At 40.2% G+C, this 20,288-nt stretch overlaps 1 protein-coding gene across 1 annotated transcript; it reads right to left on the bottom strand.

Annotated features, from left to right (window-relative positions):
* Nucleotides 1-1,446: 1,446 nt before the first annotated feature.
* On the bottom strand, nt 1,447-19,834 carry AKR1A1 (aldo-keto reductase family 1, member A1 (aldehyde reductase)). Its single transcript, XM_010290651.1, has 8 exons — nt 19,744-19,834; nt 13,779-13,898; nt 11,923-12,074; nt 8,608-8,803; nt 7,825-8,024; nt 6,710-6,782; nt 5,666-5,752; nt 1,447-1,984 (listed from the first exon to the last, which is right to left on the bottom strand). The coding sequence occupies exons 1-8, from the start codon at nt 19,831-19,833 to the stop codon at nt 1,919-1,921; spliced, it is 984 nt and encodes a 327-aa protein (XP_010288953.1). The 5' UTR covers nt 19,834; the 3' UTR covers nt 1,447-1,918.
* Nucleotides 19,835-20,288: the final 454 nt, after the last annotated feature.

Here is a 20,288-nt window from a genome sequence, read left to right as displayed (position 1 = left end):
GATGACTGCTGTTAACATTCTACATAGCGCCTTCAAAGCAAAATTTGCACTAAGAACCATATTCAAAGTCATCCATGTTTGATTAGAATAATTACAAAACCAACAGGGATTTCATTTCCCTTAGAAGAAAACATCCAGTCTAGGAAAGAATCCTACCTGAGCTGTAATGGCTTTCTCCACTGAGCTAAATTCAGTAGGAATTAGGAAACACTTTACTGAGAAACAGAAGTTCTTTAAATTTTACATAAGGACTACAAAAAGGCATGAACAGGTTTGTTCCAGTTCAGCTACACACTGTGAGGCCCAGGGCAGGAAATACTTACGGAGGCATTATGCTTGAGATTATATATTAGTTTTACTATAGGCCTACTGTAGACGAGGTTGGTTATCAAAACTAAAATAATTCTTTAATTTTTGAAATATTTGAATACAGAATATTATTTTTCTAATTCTATGTTTGCTATTGCTATGGGAAAAATAAAGTGGGGTTTATTTCACTTACAGTCAGTTAAACTTGCTTTATCCAGCAGCAAACGAGGAGTCATGCCTATGACTGTCTCTGAACACTATCAACAGATCTGAAAGAGTTCCACTGTTTTAAATCTGGGAGGCCTTTAGAAACTCTGCCTTGCTACCCTGTCTGCACCAAGGCAAATGAGCATTAATCCTATTTTACAGGTAGAGAAAACCAAAATAAAGTGTTAAACTTGCTAAGGCCACAGAAGGTATCACCCTCAGAGCACTGGCAGGTACCAACACCTCATGCCCTTCCTACTCAGATGGCTAGACAATTCACTAAGAGACTGAAAAAAATAAAAACATTAGAGCTAGAGTTCCAGACCTGCTCAACAGTGTATCAGCACTCGGTAAATTAGTCCCTGCCAGGGAGTAACAGAGACATGGCAAGTGGTAGAAGAGGCACAGGAAAGGCAAATTACTTGCCTGGTGTTGTTACCAGCAGGTCAGCCGTAGAACAGGAGACAGCACCAACTCTCCCAAGCATCAGCCCAGGCAGCAGTCAAAGATGCAACATTAAAATGGAAAGGGCCCTCTAACAGGTCTTTGCTCTCACTGTATAGTCAGGAACTAGTTTTGTGACCTTCCAGAACTCAAACTGGACATCTTTGGTAAAGAGACAATGGGCAACTATATGGGAAAAGCAGGACATTTTTCTACAAGACTTGCTAGAAATTTCTTGAGGCTTTTGTGATAGGACAACCAAAGCTATTGTCAGAGCTGAAACCTATTAATGTGACAAGCAGAGAGGATTGCCCTGAAGGCCTGCTCCAGGGTATGCATTTATTCTCCTCAAATCTACAAGCAAATTAAAAGAAGAAGAAAACAGAGCATTCTAAATCCCACAAGTACTCTAAAGTTGATAAACAGCACTGGGCATGGCTGGTCACTTGGGTTTTAATGACTGGTTTACGGACATAGTGCAACTGTAGCACATTTCACTTTATTCCCTGTATAAATAATTTTAACAAAGATATCATAGCTGATGGCTAGGCAGTTGTTTAGTCTTAAAATGCTTTCATGCCTTCACCCTTTTTCTTCCCTCATGTTAATAACTAAAGCATTCACAACTGTTTCACAGGCAGTAAACCCAAAGTATTGCCCTAGCCTGATAATGACACGTTTGGAACTTGATTTAGACTTCCCCACTCTTTATCTAATCCCCAAAATATTTGATGCTTCCAGGAGCAAGCTTGCAGTCATTGTTATAAACCCACAAACTTTGACATGGAAGCTACAGTATGTCCAGAAAGGAGGTCAATTAGAAGCAGTACATTGTAAATAAACCTGCTCAGGAAGGAAGGTTTTATTTGGACAGGTTTTTTGACAAGTTGTGGCAACAATTATTTTGTGTAAGGGCACACAGCAGAACATGTTACTCTAACACCTTATTTTCTAGTAGTTAATAGGGGTCATTGAAGGGGTAATAGGGGTGTCCAGCATCTCTTGCTACTAGCTTTCCATTCACCTGTGAAGCAAACAGAGAGAGTCAAGTCAGAAAGATAATCCATTCTTACCCTCTGTTTTAAATTCTGCATGGTTTAGATTTCTAAATCTTCATATCCCAAATATTTGACAGCATCTTTTTAAGCGTAAACAAGAGCTGTTCCCTCTACTCCTGAGTCCTCTTAGCACTTCTTGAAGGAAAAACAAAAACATCAATTAAAAAAAAAAGATAGATTTCTGTAGCCTAGAGCAAGAGTCTTTCAAGCTGCTGAGGCTTGAAGAATTAGATTAAGAATAGTTAAAAGCCTTTTGCCTTGTAGCTGTTATTGAGTAAGTGTTGTAACATGCACACTTCAAAACACTTTACTGGAGTTGGAGCTTTTGCCCATGTTTCCATGATAGAGAGTTGCTGGGCTGCCAATTTTACAGATGGGCAAAATGAAATACATAGAATAACTTGTTCAGGGTCATACACTGAAGCATTAATAGTGTCACCCAGCTCCTTCACAGCACTCTTTAAGAACATTTCCATGGAAGACCAGCTTCTCCACCTGTAAAATGGGAATACTGAAACCGATATTCACAGATAAAGAAACAGAGGCCCAAAAGCAGACGTGGCCATGCAGAAGTCTCAATTCCTACATCCCACCGCTAAGGATTCCGATGTGTAAGTTGCATTTCTAGTTGCACTAAGTCCCTTACAACAACCTCAACTTCTGAGGAGCTGAAGTAAAATCTTGCTCCTCATCTGTAACGTTTGGGGAAATTCAGGGGCAGCATTGGCAAAGAGATACACACCTCTCTGGGTGACAGACCTGCATCATTCAGCTAAAACATATTAAGTGACTAATGACTGAATAAAAGTTATGTTAGAGAAATCACTGATTTTTATACAACTAAACGTGATTTTTATACATATATATGTGATGTTAGAGATCACTCAATGTTACGGGGGCAGAGGGAATCACTGGGACTTTCAAACCAAGTATCCACTAGCAAGTCCCTCTGTTAGCTTGCAGCATAAAACCTGCATTTCAAAGCAACTACTGGAATCCCTAGTAATGAATTGTGTAGTGACTGCTGAAGTGTGAAATTAGTCACTTGGGGGCACTACAGAGCAGAAAACTAAGATGTTAAACCTTAACATTTGACTGATGCTCAGATTAAAATAAAATAAAGCTGAAATGAAGCTGTCAACTGAAGGCAATCCTTAAAGCTGTGGACAAAAGTATCACAGTATCTTCACGTCTCTTCATATTCTCTTGAGAGCCAACAACTTCCTCATGTTCCTAGAATTCATATTCCTCATTCCCCCCTCCCCTTTCTTCCCACTGCATATTTTGCTACACAGAACAGCTCTTCAGGTAAGCACTCTTGCTCACAGCATGCCAAGACAGCAGCTGCCAGAAGCAATGTTTCACATCGCTGATTCCAGTCTACCCCAGGAACTTGAGAAAAGGAGGAGGGGGTAAAATCAGCAGTGAACACACCGCGAGTCAACGGTAGCTAACTATCAAAACTAGACAGATCATCATGTGTACAACACCATCACTCCTCCTCTTCTGGCTTGCCAATAGTTCAAGTTTCGCTTACGTATATTCCTTAGCCAGCTATGTTTCCAAAAGTTTGGATTCCAAGCTTGTGCAAGGTAATTTCTATCCAGATAATGAACTGTTAAAGTATAAAGCAACTTAAATTGTCTACATGCAGTGTAATAGCCTCTCCTCAGGCTTTAAACAAAACGATGTGGGGAAGAGTGGCACAACTACAGGAACTTGTGGTTATATATCAATGAAGTAAAGCAAAGAAAAACTGTCTTGTCAGTTATAACAGGAGCTCTGATATCGCTGCCATATCACACTTTGAAATCCAGACATTGTAAGTTAGATTCATAGAGGAGATAGGCATGAAAGGTTAGACAGGAATTTTAATTCACAGTTGATGAAAATTCTTTCCGATAAGCCCAGAAGGGATGGGCAGGAGACAAAAGGTTCCACTAGAGATCTTACAGCTGCAGAGTCACGTTTTAATTCTCCTCATCTTGCTTCTTCCTGTCTTGTTATCTGACAATATGGCAATATCTTTGAAGCCCAGCTGCATCACATTCACCCTTTTTCTAGTTGGATGGGCTAGCACTTTGAACTGTATTTCATCTCTCCTTTGTGAATCACTGATCTGATCAGGTCTCCCAGGTAACAAAAGCACATGAATTATCCCCAGCTCATCCAAGCCAGCCTACGTTCTACTGTATTTTGCAGTTTCATTAACAAAACAACTTTGTTCGCAGCACAAATAGCAAAACACTTGAAAGAATCATGCTGTAAGCAGCAGGTGTGCTTGTTACTACCACATTCACACAGATCAGCAGCTAAGCTTGCAGTTTGGTGTATGGAGTGCTGATCCGCAAGCACAAAGATAGTTTTGGTTGCAGGGATGTGGGGGTTTGTTTACGCACACATACTGAAGCAATCCTACAGTTAAAAGCATGGCCTTGAAGCTCTTATAAGCCCCAGCATGACAAACAGTGAAAGCTGTAACAAGTCTTTACCCTTGATATGAGACAGTAATTCACCATACATTTGCAACTTCTCTTTTCTAACTCAGACGAGTCGCTGATATGCTCTCAAGTACTCAAAAAAACTCAATGATAAATCCTGGAGAAAAGTTTTTCCCAGAGAATTCCTATAGCCAGTAGCCACTGACTGTTGGAGAATAATTTACAGGCAGGCAAAGTGCTGGAGAGGCAAGGGTATGCTTGACAGCTTCCAAGTTTGCAGAGACCCCTACTGTATCTATGCATGATAGAGAAGGGATAAATCACTTCAGACTCATTATAGTACAGTTGCCATATGTTGGTCAGTGACACACCAGGGAATGGCCAACAGCTCTATCCTGTATAGTCAGAAGCAGGACAAGAAGAAATGAGGAATACTAGACAGACAGGGGACAAGACACTGACTTTTTTTTTTTTTGCAGTGAGGGTAAAGGAACAAGATTAGGTCCTTTAACATCAGAAAAGAACGTCCAAGAAGACCTCGACACCTACAAGGCACTGGTTTCTCTAAAAGCAGACTGGCATCTGATAGCACACGAGGTAAGGATTCATGTAACAGAGTAAACTACTGATGCTAAAAGATGCTGCAGATAATAGATTTGGGCAGAAAAATACAACAGTCTAAGCCATACTCCTTCCTTACATTGGAGGAATATCATTACAATAGATTCTGAAAGAGAGGACATCCAGTGGAGGGGAGTGTGCAAATTCCCTCATGTGACTTCCACGATGGACGTGGAGAACTAACAGCACCATGAGTCTTCGCTGATCTTAGAGGTTTATGGTATAAAGTAGACAGGGACAGCTGGAACAAGGAAGACTTCTGGAGGAATGGCATGGACCTTAGTCTGCTTGTACTTGAGAAGAACAAGTAAGCAGGAGTTTGGTGAAATTTGAAGTGGTTAAAGGCCTATGGACAGGTCAGGAATGAGAACTCGAGAGTGGCCAAAACAGAGAAAAGTTTTCCAAAAGTTACCTTTTTTGTACCCAGCTTTTGAAAAATTCTTTCATCTTAGATACCCTAAAAAGATGTAGTGTTCTTATGAGTAAGTAGTTCTGATGGAGACAGTAAAAGAAAGAAAACTGCAAAAACCCCAAGTTGCAGTCCCATGCACATAATGAAAACTATTAGAAATGTGAGAAATTTACCGTAATCATTGGCACAATGTAACGCCAATTCTTATTCAGGCTTCCAATATGGCTCATCTCCTCTTCTGTGAGGCTGAAATCAAACACCTGAGAACGAAAGCAAGAGGCTTTATTCAATAACCATGGGTTACCATTAGTTTGTCTTCTGCTTATAAATATGAAGTTGCAATTAAACTAATTTTATAATGAACACCAAAACAAAGGCTTGAAGTCTGAGGTGTTCATATACTTGCCAACTCTAAGCCTACACTGATACTGCATACCACTCTTCCACAAAGATAAAAGCAGTGGGATTATTCCTCCAAGTGCTGCCTATTCAATCAATATTCTGTTCCCACATAGATCTAAACCTCAAGTAACTGTAGAGTTCACTGGAATTTCTTGAGAATTCTAGCAGCATACTACATGGCAGGATTTGGTTTAATGGGAGTAACAGTTACAGAAACAAGTCCTAACTTAAAAACAAGTATGCAACCAGCCAACCTTGTATGATTAAGGGCTGAAAAGAGGTCACAGGGTGATTTGGAGACCTCCCTGAAGATTATTTGAAGTCAGAGATTTCAAATAATTTCTGAAGTGAACTGTCTCTACTTCAGAGCATAAGTGAACCACACTTATTCCTTCAGCATCATTAGAATGGCATTTTGCTGCAGAACTAGTCCCCATCCCTCACTGGCAGGCTAGAGCAACTATTTTTCATAAATAAGAACCACTGACCATAATTAGAAGATTCCTTTGTTCAATAATTTGTATCACAGATAAATTTCAGTGAAGATTTTTCATTTAGACTTCTACAAAGTACATTCTTTACCCTTTGATAACAAGACTGTGCATGTGCACACATGTGCACACTCACACACTTAGTTGCTTAAAATGTACCAAGTTTGTTTTCCAAAAATCTTTACCCTCCCTTCTAAGCACATGCATACATTGATGAACAAGTATGAACCAAGTGCCTCAGCTTGTTGCTCTGCAAGTAGTAGGACAGTATATTACTCGCATGAAAAAGCATTGCTGAAACTCCTTTCCTCCATTTAAACTTACCTGGAGATTCTGCTGAATGCGAGCGGGAGTGACACTCTTGGGAATGACAACCACTTTACGCTGCACTTGCCATCTGTTAAGGGGAGGAGAAAGATTTCCTGTGTGTGCAGCCCAAGAACCATGACAATTATTTTGGTTGATGAATAATCTGTGACAGCAGAGATGCCACTTATGTTTCTATGTGAAATAAAAATACCCAGAAGAGGGCTGACATAGCCCTGTACTGTATTAGGATCTATTATGTCCAAGCTAAAGCAAGACAGTATCCACTGGACTAATCAATCAGGGGAAGATGTTCACGCCTTTGAACAAGCAAGCAAGTTTCAGGTGCTTTAAGCTAGAAACCCAAGAAACAGTCAGGAAAAAAAAAAACTGTACTTAAGCATTTTACGCAAGTTCTAACATGACAGCCACTGAGAAACTAGAAGAAAACCCATATCCTTCAAGTACCTGTCTAATGGTTTGAGCGCAAAATCTTGAACATGTTCAGCTAGCAGGGTAACTTGCTGCTGCCCAAGACTTACTAGCAATATTGATCGATACAGAGCCAGACAAAAAAAATGAGCACAGAAATCCAATTTTACTTTACAAGGTGCTGATGATACTCTGGATATCACTCAATCATCTTGTTTCTCAGTATCCAGCAGCTGGCTTTTGCTATATAAAAAAACAAAATGGCAAACGGTTCTTCAGTGCAAAGAAGGAAGGTCCCTTCCTCAGCTCCTCTTCCTGGGATCCCAGGAACGCAGTAGCAAGAGCTCAAAGGTTCAAGCAACTGACCATGTGCAAATTCAGTAGGTAGCACTCAAATGTGGTACACTGCTGCCCTAATTGTCCTACTGCTATTTCCACCGCAGAAAAGGTAGTGAGCTGTCCCAGGCATGGATCCAGACCCTGAACGGACCACTCGGATCTAGTCCATGCACTAAGGCAGGACCAACTCTACCAATTCTGTAAATCATGCACCAAACGGGGTTTTGCTTTTGGCACTCTGATTTTAACTCCCCACCGATGGGGAAGAACATGCACTTTAATTAGATTCCTTCTAGCTTGCATGTTTTGCTTTATTTAAGGCCAGGTCCCAAATGCCACCCTCTCTCACAATTGTTCTGTACCTGAGGAGGATCTGTGCAGGTGACTTGCTATATTTTTCTGCCAGTTTTTTGATCCCGGGTTCTTCTAGAAGCACAGGCTCATCTGGGTGTTTCCACATGCGATCTGGAGAACCAAGGGGACTGTAGGCAGTGACAACCAGACCTCGTTTCTGGCAGTGAGCTATCAGCTCGTTCTGAGCTAGGTAAGGATGGCATTCTACCTATTAAAATGACCCACAATGAGTGGCTAGAGAACAGATATCAACACAAAACTCTACACAAACAAGAAGTCAAAAGCACAGCAGAACCAAACACATCACAGGTCATTCCAGATTCTGGAAAGCCTTATGAGGATAAGGTTTAAGTAAGTTATCCTTACGAGGATAACCTTCACAGGGACAGAACAGATCACCGAAGTTTAGAGTGCTGGGTTTTCCCTATGTACCAAACAGATCATCCAATGAGCAAGGAAGCACCCTTTAGAACAGATTCAAGTTACTCCCTCACAATCTTTCTTTCTTATAGACTAAATCATTCTTCACAGGAAAGATGAACTCTTCCACAGACCTGTTCAACTAAGCAGGCATAAATGGCCATAGAACATGGATACAGGCCTACTCTCCAACAAATTCATCTGCCTGGGAAGACCACCTCTCTGTGCCTACTCCTGCAGAGCCAGCTATATTCTTCCCTGTACAAAAAGCTGCTGCAGCCCTTGTGCTAAGCACATAGCATTGGTTTGAAAATTCTTCACTCTTATGGACAAATAGGAAAGGTATTCGTCCCCTCCTTTATTGATCTTACCTGGAGCACAGCTGGCTTGACAGTGGCCACACTTAGTACATCATCGATCTGACGACTGTTGAAGTTTGACAGCCCAATGGCTTTCACAAGACCTTTTTCTACCAGCTTCTCCATAGCCTTCCAGGTATCCTTGTAATCAGTGTAATCATAACGCATCGTGTTATCAGGATTCTTTGGGAAGAGATTGTCCCCTCGTCTACAGCATCAAAGGTAAAGTGTAAGTACATATACCACATTATTTATATTTTGTTAGTTTTTCACTAAAATAAGCTTTCCTCAAAGTATCCTCAAAAGTTTATACACAGTTTGGAGGGTGGAATACTAAACTGAGTGAATTTGTCTGTTGAATTCCATTATGCTGACTTAACCTATCAGCAATTATTTCACACACAGTCTTTCCTATGTAAACTTGTTATACAGTACTTTGAACTACTTACCTATATGGTAGTGACTACACAGAGCTGATAAGCCACTGTATACACAGCAGCAGCTCTTTGCGTGCTTTGATCCTAGCAAAACAGAAGATTTAGAGAGCAGCAACTCAGCGGGCGGCTTTAGTTTTTCAATTTGTTTTTGAGGGAGGACTAATATTCTTCACAGTCTATTTGGAACTGCTACCAAAGGGATCTTGGTTTAAGAACTATCTATGAGAGACTGCATTCAAAGTACACTGGCTTTCCCACTCCCTCTGGATTCTGCAGTAGTGTTAGCACTCGATACAAGTGCAGATTCTCACAGAGGTCTTAACGTGTACATGTTGATTATAGCTTGGGTGTGTTTCCAGTTAGTCATACCAACACATTTAAAAAATAAAATAAAATTAAAAACCAAACCAACAAAACACACACAAAGAACCTGGTTATGCCAGGTGACACCACCCCACTTCCAAAGGGCTATGACTGGTCTCCAAGCAGTCCATGCTTGAAGGGATGTTAGCAATTTCACTGGAAGAGCATAGCTTCATAACTACTACAGGACTCTGCTAGCTCAGATCTCAAAGGCTGCCTTACATCGCTCCAGCTAAGCAGTGAATGGTGTAAGAAATGGCAGCAGCTGGGGACAAAGGGAGATAGTTCTTGTTCACGTCACTGAATGATCTGGAACCAAAAATAACTCTGAAAACCTTATGAGCTCCCAACTCAAAAAAGCAGCCTCATATGTCAAGAGAGCATAGTAAGTGAGATTAATTTTCAAGACCTAGAGGCACTGTGATTTTCATCCAGAAAGCTATTTTAATTTCTGTGTAAATAACATCCTTTTGCTTAGCTTCCCAATAAAATAGACGTTATAGATAACCATGCATAAACACAGTTGAAGTAGAGCTAATGGAAAACTGTAGAGCGAACAGTTTCCAACGAGTAAAAAAAATACTGCTTTATTAGAATGTCAGTTTTGTCAACAGTTTCCATGACATTATGCATGTTTAAATATTAGTACTATCTAAATATACATCATTATTTGTGTTATGTGTTATTATCAAAGCATTGTTTAATTTTTTTTTTCCAATCAACAGTAAAACAAACCTGTTTCACAACAGGGGGAATTTTTAACAGTTCTTCCTCCAAACCAGCTCTAGTTGAAAACACTTCCTCATTCTGTTATGCTGAGGAATATATTTGAGCGTCTTTCCTCTTAGCGTTAGTGTCGTATGCTTTGTTCATATGACTAGAGGGGGGGAAAAAAAACGTTCTCAAATTTGCAGAACAGACAGAAACCCCTTGAGAGGGTTTCCCTTGTTGAGCAAAGCCTCCATGCAAACAGCCAGTCAGGAGATTTATTCCCTCCCTGCCTTTTTACTGATTCGAGGGGGTGGGGTCAGGCCAGAACTCCTTCCACATCTACAAGAAAATAAAGCAAGGAACTTTGCTTCTGATGGCGTTGTACGATAAGTGCATTTAGCACTTCACTGGAGAACTCTCCTCATCTCATATTTCTTCAAATCCTAGAATTAAAATGTCACAAGAAGTGATTTTCATTTCCTCTTCATACAGATACCACCATGACACTGCCTGTGCTTGGCCACTCCAGTACAGTTAATAACTATTAGTGAAAAGTGCTGTCATCTTTACAAAGCACTTAATTCTTATTTATAAATAAGTAAAACTAAGACACAAAGCAGTGACAGGATTTCCTCAAGGTTATCATTTAGGTCCATAGCAGAACCAGGAATAGCTGCCACACTTCTGCCTATAAGGACAGGCTGAGAGCATTGGTGTTTTTCAGCCTGGAGATGAGAAGGCTCCGGGGAGACCTTATTGCCACCTTCCAGTACTTCAAGGGGGCTTATAAGAAAGATGGGGACAGACTTTCTAGCAGGGCCTGCAGTGATAGGACAAGGACAAGGGGTGATGGTTTTAAACTAAAAGAGGGCAGATTTAGACTAGATATAAGGAAGAAATTTTTCACAGTGAGGGTGGTGAAACACTGGCACGGGTTGCCCAGAGAGGTGGTAGATGCCCCATCCCTGGAAACATTCAAGATCAGGCTGGACGGGGCTCTGAGCAACCTGATCTAGCTGAAGATGTCCCTGCTCACTGCAGGGGGTTGGACTAGATGACCTTTAAAGGTCCCTTCCAACCCAAAGATTCTATGATTCTATGACTTCTCCAGTGCCTAGACAAAGACACTAGACTATTTTAAACTTCTAATATATTTTAAACTCAAAGATTTTACCTCACAGCAAGCCAAATTTTTAGCTAGTGTAAGATGGCAAGCTTCAGTATAGAAACCTGTCCCATAAAGCTTTACTGCTTTTTCCCCAGTTAGGCTTCTTTCAGTTACCTGACTTTGGCACGCATGCCAAACTGTCAGTTTAGTGATCCTAATCTTGTTACCTAGTTGTTCTCACTATTAAAAAATTGAGTAACTGCTTAAAGATTTTAAATGAAGACTTAATACCCATTTTTCCAGCCTCATCACTGCTAAATAATGAGAACAATTATTCCTTTTCTATTTACAGTACTTCTACACTAAGCCAGAAATTTTGTCTCCTCTACTGAATGTTTACAGACGTGCTACAAATCTAACAGTAAACAAATTCTCACCCAACTGATATTCAAAGAAGAATGAAATTCGAACAATTGTTTCTCTGAATGAATGGACCAACTATGAGTAAGTGTACCGGTTACAGGTAGAAAAGAAAGTCTGTATGACAGTCCATAGGACTACATTATTAGCCACACTGAAAAACATCTTGGAGGCAGTATACAGAGGAAGACATTCACAGCCCAGAAAGAAGCTCCTCAGGACAAAACACCAGCCACTTATGTAAAACTGGGGTTTCTGCTGTCTGTCCCCTTTTCAGGTAGAACTTACTCAAAGGCATGAGGCCAGTGCATGAGATACAGGTCCAGGTAATCCAGTTTCAAATCTCCAAGTGTTTTCCTTAGTGCTGGCTCTACATCTTCTGGGTGGTGCTTGGTATTCCAGAGCTTTGATGTTACAAACAGGTCCTCCCTTTTAATAACCTTTAAGAAAGGGGGGAGAGCATAATTTACTGGAAGAAGTTCAGAAAGGGAAGTGTAGCAATTCCCCAACTAGTTTTAAAACAAATAGAACAACTAAGTTTAAAAAAAAAAAAAAAAAAAAAAGAAAAAAGGTAACACATGGAACCTACAAATTAAATCTTTAAAAAATATGCTGGATGGAGAGAACGAGAGAAACACACTTACAGTGACAAGTCCTAAAGTACACCAAATACTTAGCAATTTATTAGAAGTTTTGAAAAACAAAACAATCCCCTCCACATGCACACTCTTCTCCAACTTTCCAATTCAAGGGTTAAAGCCACTACAAAGTGTGATGTGGCCAAAAGAAAGATTGCCTAGTTTATTCATATGTAAATTTTGTCATTTCTATTTAACAACTCATACATTCTAGGCCCAACCAGCTAACTTGCTATACTCATCATATGTTATAAACCAATAATGTTTCTCAGGGAAAGACCGTGGGAAAATAAGCAGAAGATATTTCCCCAAACCTCAGCACTTGAGTTTCTAGATTCTGGGAGGACCATACTAAGAATTGAGCACCCTGTACCCTATACTGGACAGGTAAGATGCAGAAATGAAACAAATGGAAAGTTGGTTAACTAGGAAGTATGAAACACAAAAGGGAGATCATGTTTGGCAAACTGAAGCACATACCATCAGAGGGCAATTCTCACTGACTTGTGCAGGACCAAGTTTCATTCAAGTCTATACTTTGTATAGTATAGAAGCTGGAACAATTAATTGCTTAGTTTCTCTCCTCCAACCATTCAATTATTTGTGTGTTTCACATATGACTGTTGCATTCAAAGAAAAAAATGTATTTAAAATTCTAGTTTGAAGTTATCTAGCTAACAGGAACTGAATAAAAGTCCTATGCTTTCCTATATTATTTACCATATTTAGTAGGAAGGAATCCTTGGGGCAAGCTGAAAACAGCCCCTCTCAAGCTAATCACATAACAAAGAGATTGCCCTAAAGTCAAGGCAGGAAGGAAAGCAGGAACATAAGAACTTTCTTTCTAGGAGCTCTTAGGCTGTACAGGTAATCCTTCCGGCTCCTCGGGACAAAAGCAAGGGGATGAATTTAAGATTCCACCTCAGGTCATCCATAGGAATGCCTGTCACATTACTGTATATATTTATGCCATAGACTCTCACTGCAGGCCCTAGAGTCACAGTTACCGAACCTTCAAATGCAATCACTGTTTTAAAAAAGAAGTATGTATTTACTTATCCATATTTGATCTATAACCAAAAAACTCAGTCACTGAATTTGCTGTGGCTACTCACCATTGCATGCTATTCTAGATTGACAAACTAGAGTAATTTTTCATATAAATCATGGCAAATATTCTCAATTTTAACTGTTGATTCTGGGAACCTCCAATTTTTTGAACACCCAAACTGGGATACTTTGCAGGGGGATGAAGGGAGCAGGGAAATTAAAATAGGCATTTTCTGTATTTTTCATGCAAATATTCCTGACAATCTTTTCTCCTCCTGACAGCCAGGATGGTTATAGAGGAGAGAAAGCCCTCTTTCATGCCTGCTCCTGATTAATAACAAATAGCTGGGATACACCAGGAAGAGCCACAAATGTTAACTTTACAGTCTACTTTCAGGTCACGGTTGTAAATTTTGATACAACGTAGAGTCAGCATGGCAGTTCTTGTGTTTTTACCTTGCTGGGCCCAAGGCATTCCTGAAAAGCCTCACCAATCTCTGCTTCATTGCTGTAAGCTGCTGCGCAATCTATGTGGCGATAACTCACATTTAGGGCATATTTCACTGCTTCTTTCACCTGTAATCAGAAACAGATTATCCAATGCAATCAGTGAAAAGGGACACATGACTGGAAGAAAAAACCCTAGAGCCTTAGTGAGGAGCACCCCCAAAGCACAGACCTACATAAGGTCACGAGACTCAACCGTATCCTGTGGCACAGCCTTTAGGCATTAAGAGTTAATTGCTAGCAGACACTCCAAGAGTAACAAGAAAACAGACCATGCACACAGGCCAAGCAGGCAAGAACTCACCAGACAGATAGAGACTCATTCTTAACTACAGTTGTCACACTTTTCTTAAATATAAAATGAGCTTTCAGAAGCAGTTTTCAAATAAATCATGGCTTAGGAAGGCAAACTTTCTGGAACTAACAGACCAATCGATCAATGTCAGTCAAGCCTGGAAGACACCTCCTCTTTTCCAGTAAAGGAAGAGCCTGGTTTCTAATTCTAGAATTGCTAGAGTTTGGATTTGGTCCAACTGCTAATGCTTCATTTCTAAGATAATGCTATTTTATGGCACGTTTTTCTTTCATGTCTCATTCCCACTGATTGCACAACAATGAAAGCCACTATACTGCTGAATATTAACCCATGGCCTGCAGGGGATCTCCTGATGATGCTCACAACTTTGCATTTTGCTTTCTACATTGCTGACAATGAAGGTGTTGCCAAAAGCAACACGTCCCTTACAAGAACAAAGAATTACTGCAAATTTCAGTGTCATCATCATCTCCCATTAGGTTGATAAGCATTAAATAAAATCTATTTCATTTAACTTCCAGTGGACAGTAAGCACATGCTCTCTTTTACATCTAGCAATCTGAAGTGCTACAGTAAGAGTACATGTTATCTATACAGGGATTTCTATACATTGCTCTTCACTGACTTGTCTCTCGAGACTGTGGGAGATCATAAATTATTCTGTGTATAAGACTTGATGCACTAGAACCTTAATGTGTTTATAGACATTCTGTCTCTCTTGACAAGAGATTAAAAAATGTGTCCACAACGGCTAGAGGGAGATTGATGTCCTTCAATTTAATCAAAGTACCAGCATTTTCCATTTTAAAGCTGACAAAATTGTTAACACCAATTAAAGATGTGTACAGTCCCGCTTTCAGATGCCACAGAGATCACTTCTACTGGTGGATTTCATGTGTTTTTCTTGTCAAGAACTGCAATAAAGGCAGACAGGATATTGACTGCATTCTTTAGCATGTTGAGAGGAAAACTGGAATGTAGACCAGATTCCCTTAGCCAGAATGACAAAGCACTTCTATTATTACACCAATGAAATAAGCTCTTCCTTTCTCTAGCAGGATGGTATTTACAGTCTTTGTTTCACTTTGACAAAGACATTCCTCAGAAGGTCACTAAAAAGTCAAGGTCGTGGTAATTCTGAAATCACTTGAGACATATTAAAGGCTTTTGACTCAATATCCACCCTCCAAAAAGGAGAGAGTTGTGGAGCTGAAGCAGAAAGGAAAGGAAAAACAGCAGTGTTGTCTGTACTAATTTCCCTTTTTTAAGCCACATGCATAAAATTTGCCATAAAATGAAACTGGGACTGGTCATTTAAATAAGGTTTGGATTTGGGCAAAATCTGTATATGTGTAAACTACTCTTAGCCGGCTAAGACATTCCAATGTGAACTGAAAGTTCCTGTTCCATGCAAAAGGCAAACAATCAAAAGAAAAAGTGGGGAAAAAAAAGCATTTCCGGAGCAGGGAGGGGGGAACTCATAACAGATATATAATGTAATAACAGATGTAATAATAGATGTAAACTTAAGAAGAGTACTTTGTTGTAACAGAAAGTTTTGTATTTTTGAGATTATGTTCAGACAGGTACATTCGAGGGGGCAGAGAAAAAAAAAAGACAACAGAAGCAGTTGGAGATTCATATACCTCTGGATATTTGGTGTTGTGAAGTAGCAATAGACAAAGGATCCTTCAAACTTCCCATAAATTCTTTAGTTTAGCCTGTCAATACTGCTATGGAAAGAGCAATTACTGAGTTTTACATTAGGCAAGTGGAGTCACACAGCTTAAGGGTGACTCACCAACCCAGCATCATCATATACCTACAGAAAGCAGGTCTGAGAGGATCTTGAGACATCATTTAGTCTATCCTCACACCCCACAGCAGGGCCAACTAAGTCTAAACCACTCCTAAAGACATTTGTCAAAACGCTTCTTGCAGGTGAGATGCAGTCTATTCCAATGCTTAGTTATCTTTGCATTCAAAGTCTTTTAGATGTCTAACCAAGATGTCCCTGATGCCACATCCTGTTCCTCACAGACATGAAATCCATAGCTTTCCCTCTGTAAGGGCTTTTTGCACACTTGGAAAGCACCAGCACACCTCCTCTCAAACCTTTCTTGACCACATAACTGTAGGTGCTTCCATCTTTCATCACAGCTCACTTTTCCCAAACCTTGCATCGCTGTTGCTGCTGCCTCATCAGCTGGTTCACGCTTCTCTTGAAGTGGATTGCCCCAAAACAGACACAGAATTGCAGCTGAAGCCTTACTCTCCTTCATTATATAGTAAAGTCCTAGGAACTACACTCCAATTTATAGATCCTAGCGAGGGAATTGGCCTTCCCACCCACCCTCTTTTGTTTTTGAAGATGGAGGAACATGATATTGCTAACAAACAGTGGCAGATTCAGAAATTGAATCTCTAAGTCCCAATTCCTTATAATATCCATTACTAGATTTCCAGTTTTTCAGTTTGCCCATCACAAGGTGAAAAACTAACTTTTTATTTCCAACACAGAGTTCAAGTAACAAGGGTGCCTCTTCTGCACAGCCCCAAGCCATTATGAAGAGGCTTTCACTCTAATAGTTCCAGCCAGCAACACTTGGAAAGAAAAGGCTCTGACAGCCTCCCCTGCCTCCTGCAGAGTTGCCGCATTTTAGCAGTCCCAGTATATTTGCCAACAGGAAATAGAAAGAGACCAGATCATCAGTCCACATGATACTCAGATGCAATAACCAGAATGTAAGTGTTGCTATATCACAGTCTGTACATACTGTACTAAAATATGCTGAAAAGGAACTCAGACCACCACGTAACGCCAACTTTGTTCTTCATTACTTTGAGTTAATGTTGCCTAAAATAAAGAGTTTTGCCTCCTATCCTTCAGACATTGAATTCAAGTCCTTCCCTTAATATATAGCAGCAGTAGTGAATTTGTGCATGTAACCAGGATTCTCTATATTGTCTAACAAACTTTTCCAAGAACTAAACAGTCTCCTCTGTAGCTGCAATCCTGTCACAGGTCACCCAGTCCGACCAGTTTTCTGAGGTACGCATTTCCTCTTCAGCTTTCCTGAAGTTTCACACAGAAATACAACTTCCCGAAGCCCCGTGTCTCTCTTCCCCACAGAACCAGCCTCTGTCACAGCAAGTTAGACTGTTCATCAGGTGGGGATCAATCCTCCAGGTTGAAAGCATGGCTCACTTTAGAAAACAAAGCATTAAAGGATTACAGATAAGCAGGCTCCAATACTAAAAAAAAAACCACAAAACAAAACACATTCTAGTGATATTCTTGATGCTCCTGTCTGAATGGACTTCTCTTTGAACTCATTCATGCTGCCAGTTCATAAGCTTCCACACTGTGTTCCCTTTCATTCAATAGCCCTCCATCTTGTTCCTATGGTAACATGTAAAACAAATTTCTCTTCTAGTGTTTGATCATGTAAGACAGAAAACATCTTATTGTTTTATCGGATCTAAATCCTATCATCTCCCAACATGGATTTAGATGAAATCATTTCCCCCCATATTCTTACCATCTAGAAAAGTAGGGCTGCAATGACACCTTTGTACCGGATTGCTAAGATCTGGCTACAAGGTCAAGGCTTGTTTAGAATCAGGAATAGTAACAGCAACAATAAAGAAATTACTCAAGAGACTAAGGTCAAGACTGAAAAGCAGCTCGGCAAGGAAAATAATTGCAATCTGCAAAATATTTACCTGAAATAATTTAAAAGCTATCCACTTCTACTCTTGCTTCTAATGCAGCCCTGGCACAAAAGAACTTTTGATAAATAGCCTCTCCTTGGGAAACAGCTAGATTAAATATAATCGACAATAATTCTTCTGCTTCTCTAGGTTTTTGGCCCTTAGTCTTTCATTTAAAATTACAATTATTCTACCTGAACTACAGTATGTCCTTTTCCGGGCAAATCATTTAGACGGTCTGCCAAATTGCTGCTATGCTTCTGAACTTTCAAGAGTGATAAATAGGAATTTACTTATTCCATAGCAATAGCAGCAACTTCTGTAACTCTGCCCAATTTCACCGCACTTTCTAGATTTTGCCTTCACTACATTCTAGGAATAAGTCTTTGAAGATAGATATGCCAAAGAAGTGATTCCCAATTACTTCCATGGGACCCCAGAGAAGATGGCTGGATCCCATGTGGGGTTCAGCTGCTAAAAGTGCTGCTTACTATGGCAAAATCCATCTGAATTAGGTTTAAGTTATGCACAAGCAGGATCCTTCCCTGATCTTTCACAAGACCATACTTTCCTCAGAACAGTTAGTGCACAAAATCAATAATGCATCCATATTTTGCTTGTTTCGTTTCAGGGATTTGTTTTAGACAATGCACATTTAACTGCTTTGGGTGCACAGAAACTCATCCATTAAGTTTCTGCATGTTAATAAACTTAATTTAGTTGTCAGTTGATGTTTTTAAGTGACAGAGCTGACATTCACCCTTGTCCTCATTTAAAAGGTTGACTGAGCTCTCACACCAATTCAGCTTCCACATTAGCACAGCTTCTATTCCCAACACTGTCCTGACAGCTATCTGGACAGGAAGACCAACAGTAAAACAGCTCTGAACAGATTTAATTTTTTTGGCTTGTTTCCCACCTTTTTCTCTAGCTGGCACGAGAGAACAGCACAACATATGGATAAGGGTTTGAACTTTCCCTCTCAGTCACGAGCACAATGTCATCCATCGCACTCCAAAAACCACCATGAAGCTAAAACAAGAGTAGCAGCAAGATATGCAAGATTTACTGCACAGACATGCAAGGGTACACATAATCCAAAAGGCATTCTAAACAACAATGCCAGCTAAGAATTCCACCAAGCAATGGACCTTGCCTTTCACAGCAAGTACATGCAATCTCTTTCCCCAAGAATTTATCTTTTAATTAAATGAAACAGAAAGGAAAAGACAGACAAGAGGGAGAAGTATTACAATAGGAGGCACAGTCCTAAACATGCCCACAGACAGCTTGTATTAACACACAGAATTGTTTCCAAATGTGGTGTTTGCCAATTCATTGCATTTAGAAGCAGAGTGAATGTGTAACGACACATTAGTTGTCTTAGTCTAAAAGCAGGATGACCCAAGCAAGTTCTTTGTTCTTCTGCTAAACATAGGCTGACCACTGGAACAGGACTTATTACAACTTGAGTTCTTGCCTCCCAAAATAATGCTTTCAACTTAGTCATCAGCCCAAGCCAGAGGGATGTCTGGACAAACTGGCAGCCTGCGGATTTACCAGTGGAAGAGTCAGGCACCATATTATAGCTACAGCATTTTCCCTGTCTCGCCCCACTCATTGGTCTCTTTCTGGATTCACCTCCCAGAGCACCGCTGCCTGAGGCTTGGGTTAACAAGTCTTAAGGGATCTTCTGCTGCTGTTGCTTTTGTGCCTTAAGGCCTTAGTCATGCAAATACATACACACATTCCACTGGCTTCAGTGGATTTAAGACTAAAACCATTCAAGCGACGGATCCAGGCCTCAGATCAAGGATCTTCAAAAGAGGTACACAAACCACAAATACTAGTTGAGAGCACAATATTGTGTTGTTCTCTGCTTACTTGGCCACGTTCACTTTTCCAAGTTCCCAGTCCTACGAGAGGCATCTTTTGCCCAGTGTGGAGTGCAACGAAGTCGCATGCTGCAGACATTTTTGCCTAAAGAAGAACAAGAACAAACTGAGTTTTGCAGCAATTCAGTAAGCTGCAACAATTTACCTTTTCTATGCAAAAATAAACAAACATAGAGGTCCTCATGATGCTAGAATAAAGATGAAACAGAGTCTTCACAGTTTTTACTGGTATCAATGAGATGAACAGCTACCCTGGACAGACTAGAAAAAGAGCCCTTTTTCTCCTCTTCCTTCTTCTCTTCTCTCCTTTAAAATGCACAGGTTTAAGATTTCTGAGTTGAAAAGTACAAAAGGAAGCATCCTGCAATAACATACAATTAATAGAGAAGCTCAGCTGAAAGCATGCTTTTTTTGGTTTTGTTTTGGTTTTTTTTTTTTAAGTCAGCAGTAAGCATTCATGAGGCAGAAGGGACCAAGGGATGTTTGTCTGCCCTTAGTATACAGTAATTCCATGGGATTGCTGCATGAAGTCTT

The sequence above is a fragment of the Phaethon lepturus genome, unplaced genomic scaffold (assembly GCF_000687285.1).
Source record: "Phaethon lepturus isolate BGI_N335 unplaced genomic scaffold, ASM68728v1 scaffold54787, whole genome shotgun sequence".
Taxonomy (NCBI): Eukaryota; Metazoa; Chordata; class Aves; order Phaethontiformes; family Phaethontidae; genus Phaethon; species Phaethon lepturus.
This window is presented reverse-complemented; position numbering and strand designations above follow the sequence as displayed.